The sequence below is a fragment of the Candoia aspera genome, chromosome 7 (assembly GCF_035149785.1).
Source record: "Candoia aspera isolate rCanAsp1 chromosome 7, rCanAsp1.hap2, whole genome shotgun sequence".
NCBI classification, from domain to species: Eukaryota; Metazoa; Chordata; class Lepidosauria; order Squamata; family Boidae; genus Candoia; species Candoia aspera.
The window spans coordinates 59,091,716-59,109,235 of NC_086159.1; the positions used below are offsets into that span (position 1 = coordinate 59,091,716).

A 17,520-nucleotide genomic window follows, 5' to 3' on the forward strand; every position below is an offset into this window, starting at 1 on the left:
CAAAATGCAAGGAAGCCAAGCTGCAAGGCTGCAGTTGGCAACACTCCATATCATGACCAATGTGTACACCTGATGCACAGGAGATTTGGTCATGCTAATTTCAAATATATAGCACAAATGTGTGCTGACCTAAAGATAAAACCCTGTGATAAATACTTAAGACTGTGTAGTTTGGAAAGAATGCAAAACACTAAAAGCTCCTGTGAGTAAGCACAGTGACAGAGTTACAACTAGACCTTTGGAAATTGTACACTCTGACATTATTGGTCCTTTTGCTCCAAGTCTTGGACAAGCAAGGTATGCAATGACCATCATTGATGATTTCTCAAGATACACATTTATCTACATCTTAAAACATAAAGATGAGGCATTTGAGAAATTTAAAAGTTTTGTGACATGGGCAAATGGAAAATTCCCTAGGCCTGTATCTGCACTCCAATGTGATAGAGGAAGAGAGTACCTTTCTCACAAATTCAAAAGGTTCCTAGCCGAAAAGGGGATAGAACAAATTCTTTCTAACCCTTACACCCCTCAGCAAAATGGTGTTGCTGAAAGGGCAGAACCTTGCAAAATGCGATGGAATGCATGCTAAAAGATTCGTATTTATCTTTTAAGTATTGGGGAGAGGCCATATCTACTGCCTGTTATGTACAAAACAGATTGTATAACTCTGATTCAGGACACTCCATTCCATTTGTTTTATGGTGTGAAACCAAAGGTAAACCATCTTAGAGTGTTTGGTAGCACTGCTTGGGTTCATATTCCAAAACAACAGAGAAGGAAAGGAGGCCCCACAACAAAGAAAGCCATCTTTGTTGGCTATGAACAAAGCCAAAAGAGCTACAGGTTCATAATGGGAGAGAAATTAATAATTAGCAAAAGCGCTTCTTTTGCTGAACAAAACTGGGGGAGATTAAACTCTAGCTCTCCAGTTGATCTGACCACAAGAGAACAGCAAGGACTTGCTGATGGTGATTTTTTGCCTGATGAGGACATTAAACCAGAAAAGCAAACTGAAGTTCTGTCTGATGAGACAAATGCTTCTCAGGAAAGTGATAGGAGTCGAAATTTAAGCCCTGTATTACCTCGCAGATCTCAGAGGAGTAATAAAGGCGTTCCTCCATCACGTTTTCAGGCTGAAACAGTAAAGGCTTTTCACATATTCAAAGAACCTGAGTCTTTAGAACAAGTGAATGCTTTACCACCTGAGATTGCACAAAATTGGCATTCTGCCATGCAACAGGAACTAGCATCCTTGAAAGAAAATAAAACATGGAAACTGGTAAATCTACCTCCCGATGAATGCTGTCTGGGTTGTAGGTGGGTTTTCAAACTGAAAAGGGATGCTGATGGCAAAATCCAAAAATATAAAGCAAGGTTAGTTGCAAAAGGGTTCACTCAAAGGAAAGATTTAGACTTTGACAAGACTTTTGCACCAGTTACTAAAGGTGAATCAATTAGATTACTGTTAAAAGTTGCTGCACTGAAAGGAATGTCAGTTCACCACTATGACATTCAAACTGCATTTCTCTATGGTGATTTAGACCACAAATTATAAATGCAGCAACCCCCTGGCTATGAAAAAGGGGAGAATCTAGTCTGTGAACTGCAGAAGTCAATCTATGGATTAAAACAAGCTGCTAGATCCTGGAACCAAAAATTAGATGAAAAACTGCAGAATTTTGGTTTTGAAAAAGGAAAAGCAGATCCATGTGTATATATGAAGAAGGACAAACAAGGCTGTATGTAGCTGTGCATTTATGTTGATGATTTGCTGCTGTTCACACCAACAGAAAAACAAAGGCTTGATTTTGAAGCCTGCATGAAAAGCCATTTCATATTAAAAAGGAATTGTGACAAATTACCTAGGTTTGGAAATACACAGGGAGAAGGATGGTAGTTTTCTGTTAAACCAACGTAGTAAAATTCAAAAGCTCCTAGAGGATTTTAATATGCAAGACTGTAAACCAGTCTCTACTCTGATAACAGATTTTCAGAAAGATATAGGAGAAACTCAATTAACTGAGGCAGAAAAATATAGATCTGCAATTGGAAGTTTACTGTACATTGCAAATCATTCTCGCCCAGATATCTCAAATTCTGTGGCCATTTTAAGTAGACAGGTAGAGAAGCCTACATCTACTGGAAAAGCAGCATTGAAGAGGTTAATGAGGTATTTGCAAGGAACAAAGAATTATTGCCTGAAGCTAAATGCCTCTGGAACAGAGAAATTGCAGGCTTTTGCCGATTCTGACTGGGGAGCAGATGTCAGTGACAGAAAATCCACTCCTGGGATTTTAATTCAATTTGCTGGATCTAGCTTAGGCTGGCATTCTAGAAAACAAACACATGTTGCTCTTTCCACTGCAGAAGCAGAGTTTTATTCTCTAACACAAACCTGTAATGAGGTTATATGGTTTAAACATTTGTTAAAAGACATAGGCATCGAAGTGAACCAGCCTATAACTGTTTATGAGGATAATCAAGCTTGCATTGCTATGGCAAAATCTGAAGCCTGCAAAAATAGAACAAAACATATAGATATTAGATATCAATATATCAAAGATATGATAAGCAAAGGAGAAATAATGTTAAAATATTGTGAATCAAAAGACATGATTGCTGATATTTTAACCAAACCTCTTGCTGTACCAAGACACAAAGAGTTAACAAAGCAAATTGGTTTGCATCTTGTTTCTGTAGTATAAAAAGGGGAGTGTTAATATATTGTTTTCTACTACAGATTGGGGTTACTATGGTAACTAATCATTTTGGCCAAGTGCAAAGGTTGAATTCAACTGTCCCCTTTTCAGATGTTGATTTTTGCCCCTGGGGGAAAAACTTGCCCGAACTTGTTTTAGTTTCTGTTTCCCTTTTGTGCAGGCATGTAGAGAGTCAAGCTGCTCTCACTGAGAGACAAGACTTTTAAATATGTTTTGCTTTCGTTTTGCTTTCTGTAAATAAAATTATTTTTATAGAAATGCCTGGTGTGTGACTTTTCTGATCTCTCCTGGGCCAAAGGCTTTCCCAGCAATCTGCCAAAACTAACATCAATCCTGCAAGTCTCAGTGTGGGCTGAGATATATTTTGCATGATGGTTGTCTAATCTGCGGCTCTTCCTCATATCTCCCAAGGTCATCTCCACATACCATTACAGTTTTTGAGCTGCAGATTTGATCTGTGTAAGTACACAAAATAAACTTGGTACCCAGCTTCTTAAATGGTTGCATGGAGGGGAGAAAAACATACTCCAACAGTGGAAGGTGGGAGGTACCCCAAATATAGCAGTCAGCAGAGAGCTTGTAGGCAGCCTTGGAATGATCAAGTTGCTCCTTGAGATGGCACTGTATCATTTGTGGTTCCTGGAGAAAACAAGAGGCCTTGGGAATGGTAGGGAGACATTTAGCAAAAGGATATGTGGTAGCCATAAATAGCCTGGCGAATGATACCTGAACTGAGGAAAGAACTCAATTATTATCAGCAGATTCAACCAGAGAGAGGTCAGACCATTTATCTTACTGGCAGTTTATACAGCAACCAAACGTACTGAATTTATTCTCTCTGTTTCACCATCACATTGAGGCTGATCGGCAAAGGAGAAATTGAACTTAACATCTAACAACACAGAGACTTCCCCAAAATGGTCATTAATTGTGGGCCTTTGTTGAAAAGATTATTAAGCAGATCACAGGGCCAGAAAATGCTGAATTCAGCAGATAGTTTCAGAAGCAGAGGACGGTCACTACTGGCAATAAAATAAACCCTTTTCTTTTCTTTTTAAGAAAGGTCAACATCACCAGTATACCCGCCCCACCCGGTCAGGCAGGGAGGGCATGCTACGGACCCCATAAACAAAGGAATTGCATCTGGCGGGGTCCAGGAGGCGGGCCTTCTCTGCAGTGGCGCCCGCCCTTTGGAATATCATTGTCCTAACAGCCAGGAAACACACTGAGACAAGGAACTGGTCTCTAATATTTATTGCTAGTACTTAACAGGAATCCTAACAAACTGAAGAAGCGTGGGAAAACCCAGACATATAAACCCCAAGGGTTAAGGCGGTCCCGATATGTGTCTCTTTGAATAGCTGACCAATTCCTCAGTGCTACGCATGCGCTTGACAGTCTGGATGGGAGCCCCCTGCTCGCCATCCTTACTCATGACAATCATGCCCCCACAGTTGAGATGGGTTTCCTCGCTCCCAGCCTTCCGGAAGAAACTGAAGACCTGGTTCTGCCGCCTTGCATGGGATGGGGGGATAACAGCTCCAGCTGGGGGTGGTTGGTGCCATAGCACCCCCTATTGATCGGGATTCCATCTCCTCTTGGATTTTATATTTATATTTTTTATCTTATGTTTTTAAAGTGTGATTGAAGCTTAGATGTTTTTATTATTGCTTTTATTGTAAACCGCCCAGAGTCCCCCATCGGGGGAGATGGGCGGTAATATAAATTTAATAAATAAATAATAATAAATAAATATTATCCAGGGCCTTGATACATAATATGACATCCAAGGAAACTGTTGCAAGTCCCTGCGGGTAGGGAAGGGATGCAGCAGTCCAACATGCTTGGTGGTTAAAGACTCGGCACAGTGCTTATTGCAAGGCCATCAACATCTCATGGAGCAGAGGTGGGTCATTTTAAACACTCCCAATGGCTGGCTGTGGTGTCAGGCCTGTAAGATTTCCTCCCCCAAGGGAGCTGTTGTGATACTCCCCAGGAAAAGTAGAAGATGAAGATGAAGGATCTCCTGAGAGATTATTTATCCTAGCCCACACATATAGGTCCAACTCTTGCTGAGTATGGATCTGAACAGTCAAGAACAGAGCTTTCCTTCTAGACCCCACAGTGAGCTCCAGACAGCAATGCTAAGTCTTTCAGGTGCAGGATGGAAGCGGGGTGGTGGTGATCACAGGGTACAAAATACGTTGGTTTATGTGACAGTCATCAGACTGTTTATTTTGTGAGCTCATAAAATAAAAAAAGATATAAAGTTGAAGTGAGAAAGAAGTTGTGATCTGGTGCTGTGAGAGGTGTTTCAGATTCCTGAAAGAGTTCTAGATTCCTATGACTACATGCTTACTTCAGTGGGGTCTTTCTTTCCTTCAGGGAATGGCGTCAATGTTGACTAAAAGTCATATTTCCATTCAGACAGCTAGAGTTGCTTAGAAAACTAATGTGCAAGGGAGCAGGTGCATTTAATGACACTTATGATTTTCCCTTGTGAAGTACAATCCATACGAATCACTAAATAACAAAGGGTTAGGTGGGATTTGGATGGCAAAGAGTGGCTGAGATGCGGAAGTCTATTTGAGGAAGAGAACATCTTGCTTGTTATCAGAATCTCACCTAAAGGATATTCCTTCTTTCTTGGTAGAATGAGTCAATGGTGTATTAAGTGCAGCACCATTGGGACAAATTTGTCCCAATGTAAGGAATGCTGACAAGGTACAGGACATAATCAAAGGAGCAAGCCTAGCTCTGCACATTCTGCCAGACTTTCTAACTTGAAGGCCTCTACTTAAAGGACAGGTACTGTATTCAAAGCATTAAAAAGCCCCATCCAGACATTCAAAAGTCAGGAAGTGCTAAAATCACTCAAATGATGATGACTTCCTTGCAGGCAGTCATATGCATGTGGTCCTACTGTAGAAGTCATTATGGGATCATCTGCAGAATGAACTTCAGCCCTGTTCAGGCCAATGTAACTGAAGCTGTATAAACTGAAGAATATATGGTAATTTTGGAACTCTTTGGACAAGTAGCAATAGGACATCTGTGTTTATTGACAACAGGAACTAGCATGCTCATTCTGCCATCTTCAGTTTGCCTGAGGGCAATTCTCTGCAGAGCAGAGCTTCTTCTATCCATGGAAGCTCTCTACATAACTGAGACCTCAAACATAACAAATTGGTTGGTTCACAGCTAATTATATATAAGTGTATTCTTTGTCATATTTATTCATTTATTTCAATATTTTAGATAATCTTTTAGGGTAAAAATCTCCCAAGAGGAATACATAATAGAATTCTAAACAGCTGTATAAACTATTTAGTATAATTTATTCTTATATAAATGCTCACGGACATTGTCAAAATATAAATATCTTAGTTTTGTAGCTGGAAATATACTCCATATATTTGAAATCTGTTAACTGATGCATACTACAGAACATAAACATGTTTTATTTATTGCCATGTGCAAAGTAATACAACCCCCCCCCCCAAAAACATAGAATCAACAAATTCTGGAGGGTTAGCAAAGAAGTACTTAGTTAGAAACAATCTTCCAAAGTCATAAGAATGAGCAACAAATTAAATTTTGAAACACTGAAACCACCGAACTGTAGAGAAATCCCAGAAATCAGAAATAAGTCTATAATCCTGTAAATCGTGTCAAGGCTCCTTTGTGCTATGCAGATAAGTGCCTACCTAAACCTCTAATGCTGCACACTGTACTGTATAATAATTTGAATATTACATATTTTATTACAGCTTTATCTTATAGATTGCATTCATTTTAAAAGAAAAATATTTCACAGCGGCATTTTTTCTCAACATTTCCCCCAAATTTCCAGTTTTCCATTTGATTGCACATGATTCAATTAGTAAGTTTAAGCTATTGATCAGTGATATTTAGGTTTAGGAATTGGGGAAATGGTTTGTTCTGGATGAGGCCGCAATCCCACTGAAGTAACAGGTTCACAACTTGTCCTCCTGGAGTCAAAGCTGTAAACTAGAGGCAGATGCTTCTTCAGTGCTCAAACCTAGAGTGCTAGCTTCTATTTTTGTACTACTGTGATAGCCTGGCTTTAGTTATCCCCACTCTAATAACTCCCAAATGGATTACTGCAGTGCATTTCCTTGGGGTAACTTCTGAAGAAAGTCAAGAAGCTGCCAGTCTGTTATGAAGGGTAACCAAGTGGAACCATCTAACACCAATCGTGAAAGCACTATTTTGGATGCCAATGAATTACTGTTCAAATTATATCCTAGTATATATGACAACAAATGACATGGAGTCCAGTTCAAAGATGGCCTTTCCCAATCCCAGTTAACCTGTGCACTGAAATCCAGTCTTGAAACTTCTTCAATCAATAATGGCTGATGCTATCTCTGATCAGAACACCTTGGGAAAAAAGTTCATAAGTGGTCATCTTCCATGTTATTATGGCCTGACTGCATATTTCCCACAGAATATACACTTTCAGTCTTGTGCAAATTACTCACACAGTTGCTCTGCAGACGGGATTGAAGGAGGAAATAGAGAAGCGTATCAGATGCCCATCTCCAATGTCACATCTAATCCAAGAAAAAAAAGTTCCCACATGCAAAAGCCAAAACATTCTACACACCAAAATGGTTTCTGCAGATCTCAAATCTGCAGGTGTGCATGGGCTCTTTCCACTCTTGACCCTTTACTCAGAAACCTATTATTCCAAGAAAAAAGCGTCAAGATAGAAATGACTCCTCTTATGACACCACCACCTCTTTTATCATTCAAGGAGTCTGGGCCAGGCCTCAATTCTAGCACTAGAAATTGAAACACAGTGCCGATATTCAAACAGAATATCAAACCATTACCAGGCTAGCTATATTGCTGACACTGCCACCAACATTATGTTTTTTTAAAAAAAATTAAGGATGGCATGGCCAATTGCTAACCTAATCTACAGAGAAATCAAGACCAAGTTCTGATATCATGCAACTGTAGAAATACATTACAGATAGACCAAAGATCAGCCTTTTAATTTTAAGCAAAACTGAACATTTGCAATAGTGGGGAAAGACTACAGGATTAGAAATGCTTCAAATCATGTAGTGTCAATTTTACAATTTGTTTTGTAATGCTAAAGTCCAAATAGTGTGTGCATTAAAAAAAAAAGATGTTAGTTAATTAATATTAGGAAGCTATTTTGCATATAAATAACATAAATATCTCTTCTAATATATCTATGCACTGGATCCTTTCAGATTGAAATGATCAGCGTGCTGTACAAGAACCAGATGTTCCTACTAGAGCTGAATTAGCAGACCCTCTACAGTTCTCTCTCAGTCCTTGGGGTATGGCATTTTCATGCTTCCAGATCAAAGGGAAGTTTGTAATTGCATTCATCTGAATGCATGTACAACCCTCTATAGCTCTTAGCGCTAAATGGCCAAGGGAACACACAGGATATGGTATGGCAAGGCACTTCCTGTAACACATTTAACACATGTGAGTACAAAATGTATGTACTCTAAAAATATTTAAGAACTAGACCAAGAAAGTGATGGATGAAGTGTGCATCAAAACCAAAAGTCATCAATTTTATATTGCATAGGTAAGTTAACAATAAACTGCAAATACAGCTTGATTTTTGCATTTTCCCCGAAGATACATCTTTCCATATTCTCAAAATAAATCCAAAAATAAATTTGAAAGCTAAAAATCTTTTAGAATCTAAAGATACAATTCTGCAAATTCTCACCTGAATCTGAAATTTCTAGGCATACAGAAATTGCCAGGAATATCTTTTTAGACTAGGAAAAAAACCCTACATGACTAAACATTAACTCACATTTGGTGTAATTCAGAAAAAAACCCTGCAAGTTTAGTAAACCATATAGTTTAAACTCAATCAGCCTTTTCAACATGATTTGCTTCAATGGACATTGGAGGAACCTCCAATTACCCACCAGTAAGGTGATTGGTGAATGAGACTAATAGACATTAGCATGCTCTCAGGCATGATATACTGTAGTGAAACCTTGTTTTAATAGACTGGAAGGAGGTATCCATTATTCCCCAAAGTCCAGCAAATCTAGTAATATATTTTTATGGCAAAACAGTTGCATCATTTGCATAATGACATCAATACATAAATGATAGAAATCATATCATTGTGCAATCACAACCTGATGCAAATGACATAAACTGTAGTGGAATTTGGTCTGTTAGATGCAAATGTTGTTGCACTGAGGCCTGGAAAATCATGGCCCCATTACTGGCAAATATCTGGACCACTCCATACCTACCTTCAAATGCAAACGTATCTCCAGGATAAAAACACAGGCCCACCTGCTGCCAGTTTACTTTTAATGAAGCATTCCAACTGGCCACTTTCTCCAGGATGGGTAACAGCAGTGCTGAATGGTAGCAGAGTGGCACTCTGATGCCCATTCAGAAGTGTGACAGGAAATCTGATGGGAAGTTGGGATGACTCATTGGGATAAACTCACCAGCAGATGTGAGTTCCTGGACACGGCAGCAACTGGCAACATTTCTGAAAAGCAGCTGAACCAAGACTTGGCTCCACATTAGTAAATCACTTGGATCCAGAAGTGCAACTTCTTTGTCTATGGGCTGCAGCTTGTTATTGAGCATCATTCTTCCAAAACAAGCCAGGGGAAGTAGATGGGGCCAGGACAATAAACATGATGTGGCGCTGCGGGTTAAACCGCTGAACTGTCGATCGGAAGGTCGGCGGTTCGAAACCGCGCGGCGGGGTGAGCTCCCGTTGCTCGTCCCAGCTCCTGCACACCAAGCAGTTCGAAAACATGCAAATGTGAGTAGATTAATTGGTACCGCTTCGGCGGGAAGGTAACGGCATTCCGTGAGTCATGCTGGCCACATGACCCGGAAGTGTCTATGACAACGCCGGCTCCAAGGCTTAGAAACGGAGATGAGCACTGCCCCCTAGAGTCGGACACGACTGGACTTTACGTCAAGGGAAACCTTTACCTTTACTAATTTGATTTTAATATAAGTGAAATTCACTCTATACAGTTAATGGTATCACTCTGTAAGCAATGTTTCCTTGTCTCACACGTACACATACCGTATTTTTATATATCTATATCTAGGTAGTCCTCGCTTAATGATGTCATTGTGACTGGCAACTCCATCGTTAAGCAATGCTGTCATAAAGCGCAAGGTCATGTGACCACATTGACTTACGATGGCAGTTGTGGCAGTCCTAGCTGGCGTTGTTAGGCGAATCCCACATGGTTGCTGCATCCCATAGCCACGTGATCACCATTTTCAACCTCTTGCCGACTTCCCTGTTGACTTTGCTTGTTGGAAGCTGGCAATGAAGGTTGCAAATGGCAATCACATGACCACAGAATGCTGCTACATATGGTAGCTTTGGGGAAGGGCTTTGCAACTCTACTTTAGATTATCCTAAACTGAGTACCTAAAGCAGACATCAGATTGCATATAGCATTTGGAGTAATTTAAAAGTGAGCAGCTGATATAAAATGGAATTTAGGTGCAGAGGTGATTCATCTTCATAAAGATAAATCCCATGCAGAGACCCTTCCCAATGTTTCTGGTTTAACAACTGCAGGAGTACTATGGCCTCCAGGAATACTGGTGGTTGCATGGCTCTAATTCTAAGCTACTCTGTTAATCCAAAATACATAATATTAATAGGCTTTGCATTTGCAAAACAGATCTATGAAGTTTTCTCTTTGGTACTAGCAAGCAATCTCTGCTTCATTCATTTAGCATTATGTGGCTAAATAAAAATAGGTTCTTCAATCATTATGAAACAGCTGGATTCCAGTAAGTCTACAGTAGTTCTTAAAGTCCTTTAAATGAACCTGCAACTGGAATAAAAGAAAATCATTTCAATCGCTTCTAGAAAATAGGAAGGTTCCGAAGAATATAAAAACGTATGTCTCCATAGTAGCATTTAAGCAAGATTTTAGCTCAAAGGTGAGCTTCTGTGGTAGATACAATTCCACTGCAAGACAAAAATTAATGTAGTCATGCCAAATATAAATGTCCAAGGCAAATTAAATTTGAGTTCATTAATTAGGGAACATAAGAGCCATAGTTTCTGAATTACAGGTACTATTTATTCTGAGCTAAAGTGTCAAATATTTTCCACCCAACATGCATTAGGTAGCCTGATCTCCAGAGGCTAATTCTATTAGAGTTTTAATTGCTTCATCAATTAAATTGCATTGTTATTTGACTTGTTACACCACTAATAAAGTCTCCCTTTTTAAAATGAAAAACATATGCAAAACTGAACTGCTTAAAGCAGTTATATAGCAAATAAAAACCAATGGGTAAAACAAGTAGAATTCAATATTACAATTAGAAATTAAAATCAGCAGTTAAAAGCCCATACAAAAAGATGCACTTTTAAGGTTTGTTTTTTTTAAAATCTGAGATGTCACATCATTCATCTCTGCAGGGAGTACACTGCAAAGAGCTGTAGCAGCAACAGAGAAAACTCAATGCAGAGTCGCCATCAGATGTGCTCCAGCACATAGACAAACCTCCTGAGATGATAATAATCAATGTGGAGGTTCTTAGAGGAGGCGGCATTTTCTAAATAGCTTGAGCTTAAACCATGCTTAACTTTACAAGTAATGATCACCACTTTGTATTTTGCCCAGAAAGGAACAGGTAGCCAGTACAATGCTTTAAACACTGACCCTATTGGTGTCTCTGGGTTCTTCCTGAGACCAACCTGGCTGTCAGGCTTTGCACCAAATGAAGTTTCCAGGCCAGACACAAAGACGGCCCCCAAAAGAGCATATTACAATAATCAAGCCTGGAGGTTATTGGTTATTAAGGTTATCTTCTTCTAAAAACGAAGTTCCTTTTATGTCATTCCCTCCTTCCTCGGACTAATATTTACTTGACATGAAATAAAGAATTTGAGATTGGTTCAGAACATAATATTGGTAGGTCAGAAAAAAATGATATCTGGGCCCAATCGGACCATTGGGAAGACTTTGTTTGAAAACTATGGGAATAGCTTTGATATGTTAATAACTCAGTCAAAAGGCTAAAGATCAGTTACTTTCATGTTGGAACTACAATACATAGATTTCCCACTCCTCTAGCATAGGACCTTCTCTTACATGAAGTCCCATTCATATTGTCTAGCCTATCTGATGGTATCTGTCCAAACTTGTTTATACAGTACCCCTCACCTCAAGATACCAGAAAGTGAATGAGGGACATCTGTATGTAAAGTATACGGAGTGAACAATCAATCTGAACATAATGTTTCCAAGTGCATTTCTTCATGTCCTCCCCCTGCCCTGCATAACCTTACCTGCTACATTGGGATCTGGCATCTAAAAAAGCAAGTACAATTCAATTTAGTTTGAGGAAATGAAATTGGAAGTAGGACAAAGGCAACATAACCTACATTAGGGCTTCAAAACCATGTTGCCACTCCCAAGTTTTGAAGAATGCACTAGTTCCTGTTCAGGGAATAATAAAAGAATATTTACACACACACACACACACACAGAGTGGCCCCTTTTACTGTTGCTATCAAGAAATGCACCATCAAGAAATTCTTCTAAACTCTTCCCCAAATATGAATGTTATTCTATAATTTAAAAAGTTAACTTGTTTCACTGGTCAATTGTTTCGCAGGGGATCCAAACTAAACAAATGTCTATTGCCCTAAACAATACTGCTCCATTATAATGCCCAACAGACCTGCCTTCTTTAAGAAGATAACTACCACCTTCGCTACAAGGAATTACTTCAAGTAAATGCGGAGGAGTGGGGGGGAGCAAGCAGGAGAAAGGAATTCTGAGGAATTGGAATTCCATGCAGCAAAGGGCTGAGTTATTCCAGCTGTTGTAACTCTGAGATGTTGCTATCCCAAATGAAAGCATGAAAGCTACAACTCTTAGCTTGTGATTTTTGGCACCACTTACTTTAAGGAAAACTCTATTCCAAGAAGGCTGAACCAACTGCCTCTCAATCCTGTTAATTACAGTCTCTACAGTTGCAATCTTCACCACAACTGCATTCAGCCGGCATACTTTTGAGCCGCCACATGCCTAAACCCGAGCTTAGCCACATCAAACGGGACCGGGTGTTATTTCCCTAGAAAAGCCTCCGCACTCCATACGGGTCCTGTCAACTGAGCTCATGGGACTTACTGGCAAATATGCATGTACAGGATTATCCTGAAAAGGGCTCGTTTATCCCCGAAACAACCGAGTGGCTGCAACCGCCCGTAAGAGAACTAGCCTAGGTTCTTGCAAATGCAGCGAGATCTGGCTCAGTGAACTAATAAAAAGCAACTCAACCTGTTGCGGGAAAAAAAATAGAACCGGTGCAATCCTCCAGCCGAGAGCCCGCCCTTTTTCCCCGGGGAGTTTACTTTCCTCCATTCCCTCTGGCGCCTGTGACCCCCGTACACAATGCCTATTGTTGGAGCACGGAAACGGATCTGGGAACAGAACGAATGGAGGAGATCCCGCGCGGGGCTAAAACCACCGGATCCAGCCACCACAGAAGTTCCTGAAAATAAAATTCTTCCTGACTCGGCCCACAAGCTGCACCGGCCCTCCTCCTCCCCCAGCTCCGGCCGGGAATCCGTCGCAACAGTGGATACAAACCAGCCTTCCCCGTTCAGGCTACCGGTTGCGTTTCCTTTCCAGCCCCCAGAGCGCAAATGCTCGTAGGGAATCTTGTAGGGATCTTGCAGCCAACCGGACAGATCCCTTCCGCAAAACAAACCGCGGAGAAGAGGTCAAGGGAAGGCTGCAGGAAACGCGCGCCCGTCCGCCGCGACTCACCTTCTGCTGCCGCCGGGCCATGTCTGTCGGCTGCTTGGCGTTAAACGGGTACGCGATGCACCTCACGATGAAGACGTAAAGCTGTAGCCGGAGCCGCTTCTCCCGCTCCTCTTTCTGCAGCCGCTCCTGCTCTTCTTTGCCTTCGCTCCGCAGCGAAGGGCTGGGGCTCACCGGTCTCATCGCCGCGCCGCCGCCGCCCCCCTGGCGCCCGGCGTCCCGGGTAGCGGCCGGGAGGGCTCGCGGAGAGCTATTCGAGGGGCCGCACCCGCCGGCCATCCCCAGCAGGTCCCGTCTCTCTTCGTCGAGCACCTCGTCGGACTCTTCCTCGCTGGAGGACGGGTCGAGCATGGTGCCCGAGCGCAGCGCACCGCTTGCAAGGAGGAAAAGAATGGCACCGCCGCGAAACTGAGGCGCCTGCAGCCAAACCAGCGAACACCTTTCCGGACACGTCGAGCTTCCACGCCCGACTATTTCCTACGAGCCAGCCAGCGGCGCAGCCGAAAGAGGAGGGCGGAGTTTGCGAGAGGGGTCGAGCTTGGGGACAGCTTTGATCAGGTCCTATCAGCGCTCGGGCCGGCCCGTCGCTCCTTCCCTCAGCGCCCGGGAGGGAAGCGCAGCTCCGCCCAGCTGAGAGTCTCGGCGCGATTCACAGGTGGGAAATCTGTAGCGCCCACAACAAGCAACACGTGGAACGGAATGCTAATAACGCGTCTCTGGCCGCTGCCGCCGCACCAGCCGCCCTCTGGCCTGCTCGCCAGCGCCGGAAAGGTCGCGCCGGGCGCGCGTCCCGCGCCTCCTCTCGGTTCTCCCTCCTGGCCACGCAGTTCCAGGGGCGAAGGTGGGAAGATAAGCTCCGCCAACGAAAAGATCCTGGAGCTGGAAGATAAGCCAGTGGATTCTGTCATACGGGCTGGATCCGGGAACTACGTAAAGCAGGAGCGCCGGTTGTAGAGCCGCCAGCCTTGGCGAGGTCGGGCAACGAGTGAGCGGGCTGGTGAGGGGCTTCCGCGCACATTTTGCGCGCCGTTTTAGGATTAACGCCTGACCGGCGCTCACGGTCTCCTTACCCCAATCAGCCGTTTTGTTAAGGGCCTTACCTCAGCTGTTTTGTTAAGGGCCGGCCTCAGTTTCTCCTGTCATAGGGAAGGTGGGTCAAGCAAGAAGCCAGTGACAACCAGGGTACCTGTTGGACTGCCATTTAAAAAATCGATTAATTTCCAGCAGAACGTTTTGTCCAAAAGCCTTTACCCATCTCCTCGTGGAGCAGGACCCAGGGTCTTTTCCCTGTAGCCTGTTTGTTTATTGGGCAGATATAGATAGATAATCTGAAATCACCTCTGTCTTTTCAGTAGTGGTTTCAGTGGGGTTTATTCCTTAGCTGCTTAGTGTTTAGGGTTGTGGGATAACAGGAGCTTTGCTAGACCTGGGTGTTCATTTTACAGTGTCTCTCTCTCTCTCATTGATGCTCTGTAAATAGAGGTGGCAAAAGGTCATAGAATTCATTCTGCATTTCATGGAGAAAAGCTATGCCAGTTCTTTGCCAAGCTCAGAAACAGAAAATAGAGATTCTGAATCTTCTAGACACTTATGATACCAGTTTCACTCCACCAGTGAAATTCAAAATCCAAGGTCTGCTGCCTAGCCAATCCTGCCAATTTGTTTATGCCTTAACATTTAATTAAATCAATAGCTTTCCCTTCTTTCCCATTGAAATAACTGTGTCAGAGCAACACTAAAATAATATAAAAACACATAAACCCTGATTGTCCTTAGCTGATTCAGTGCTATCTCCCAGTTGCTGGGATTTGCCTTATTCATTAGAAAAAAATAGTAGAAAGAAGATGTATCTGCTCCTTTCACATCCACATTCCAAAATAAGATGAGCAAAGTCTTTATATCCAGGATGACCCTATGCTGGAATCATCCATAATTTCCCTAAGCCTGGAAAAAAAATCTGAGTTATATTATTAATACCAAATAATGTTTATTAATATCACAGTAGGTGACAGCACCTAGGTGACGTTGGCTGACTTAAAAACAAACACACCATGAACTGTAGACCAGGTTAGCATTTGGATTAGAGACCACTTTCGTATTGTGTCTTTTTGTCTTTGTCTTTTTCTGAGAATTGGTTTCCAGATGGCCACAAGCAAACAGCCCAATACTAGATCAGTCCGTTACCAAAATTAGAGATGGGTGGAAATTATTCCTTCACCCAAAAGAGAATGGCACAGATATGAGAAAGAGATGTAAGAATTTAACCTCAATGTTAGTTTAAATATAAGTTGCATTTGGTATAAAGCAGTTGTTGAAAATCTTTTACATAATAGTTTTTTTGCAATAACTATATTTATCAGATGTTCTTGTATCCCTGACTGCCTGTTTATCTCTTTCCAGTCCAGCTTGTCAGAAGAAGCCTGACATTATTTATTTATTATAAAGAAGGTGAGGAGTAAATATTCCTAAGATGGACAGTGATCCAACATCTCTCTCACTGTAGAGCAGTGTTTCTCAACCTTGGCAACTTCAACTCCCAGAATTCCCCAGCCAGCATGTTGGCTAGGGAATTCTGGGATTTGAAGTCCACATATCTTAAAGTTGCCAAGGTTGAGAAGCACTGCTGTAGAGAGTAAAGAAGATGAGCTTGGCAGAGATAAGACAAACCTGGTCCCAGAGCACAAACAGACTTGTACGATTCTGTTACTATAGCTAATATCATAGTTTTAACTTTCATTTGAAGTTACTTTCTTGGTCTGTTATACATAGTGGGACTGATACCAGTCTTGCAATCTCATTATGCTTTACTCTCTATGCCTTACACTCCTGTCTCAGCCATTTCCTCCTCCTCTCAGATTGCTTTAGGCTTGAGTCACACTTCTTGCATCATTGCTCTGGGAACAGATATGGCTTGTCTCCATAAAGGCCATCTTCTTTACTCTCAACACTTACCTCCATTAGTACAAACAGAATGTTTAGACTCACATGCAGTGCTAGGCTCTAATGTAGTTGTAGCCCATGGCTTATGACAGCTATAAACCATAGTTAAAACAAAGCATGCCTTAGTGTAATGTGGGGCTCCAGCCATTATAGTTTATCTTAGTTTGTCTTCCTATGATTTGCAGACTTAGAACTTTTATTAACCGTACTCATAATTTTAAAGAAAGGCCATTTAATTATCTTTGCTGGAAAATTAATCAAGGGAAAAGAGTAGAATGAGATAAATAATACCAATAGCAAAGTATTTTCAAATGACCCACAAGTTCAGAAAATCAGCCTGTTGCTGCCAAAGAAAGAAATATGATGCTGGTGAAGGCATAACAGAGAAGTAGCTGATCATTCTGTTTTGCAAACAAAAATGCAAAAGCTAAATCATCTTCTCAGCATGAAGATGCTGTAACTGGAGAAACTTTAACTTTAATCTTGCATCTTACACAAGGGTCAAAGGCCCAGGAGCCTCATCAGAAAAAATGAGCCAACAGTTCTTTTTCAGTAAGTTGCCCAAGCAGAGCTCATTGGTCTTTATGAGTTGAATGACAAGTAGAGCTCTTCCCTGAATGAAAATGAAGTAACAAGAAATATTTGGTGCAAGAGAGCGTTTGGTGCTCAAAAAATAAATCCATGTCCTGTTTCGTTGGATTTGTCAGTGGCAAAAGGCAAAATATTAGAATTTACAGAGAGATTCTCATGTATATACCAAAGTAAGATACAGTGAGCTCAGTCACACCAATTCCCAAGTAAGTGGAAAGATTAAAGGTGGATCAGTGCCTCCAACTAACAAAAAGGAAGCAAAACAGCGTAGGAAGAAAATAATGTGATCCTTCTGGATAGATTACTGCTGACCACCACTTGATTGGTACTAAGTTCCTCTAAGCTGCTGAAAATGCCTTAACTGCATTTACTTATTTCTTTTTTGTTTATTAGGATACTTAGGTGGTACCCTTTCCCTTAATTTTTCTTTAGTTTTAAACATA

The 17,520-nt window shown here is 41.5% G+C and overlaps 1 protein-coding gene across 4 annotated transcripts in view; it reads right to left on the bottom strand.

The window, feature by feature from the left end:
- CADPS2 (calcium dependent secretion activator 2) overlaps nt 1–14,028 on the bottom strand; it is a 351,208-nt gene extending 337,180 nt beyond the window's left edge. For all 4 annotated transcript variants that reach the window (XM_063309566.1, XM_063309564.1, XM_063309563.1 and 1 more), the window contains exon 1: nt 13,550–14,028. In XM_063309566.1, coding sequence (XP_063165636.1) covers nt 13,550–13,897 — 348 coding nt within the window. In that variant the 5' untranslated portion in view covers nt 13,898–14,028. The remainder of the gene's footprint in view (nt 1–13,549) is intronic.
- Nucleotides 14,029–17,520: the final 3,492 nt, after the last annotated feature.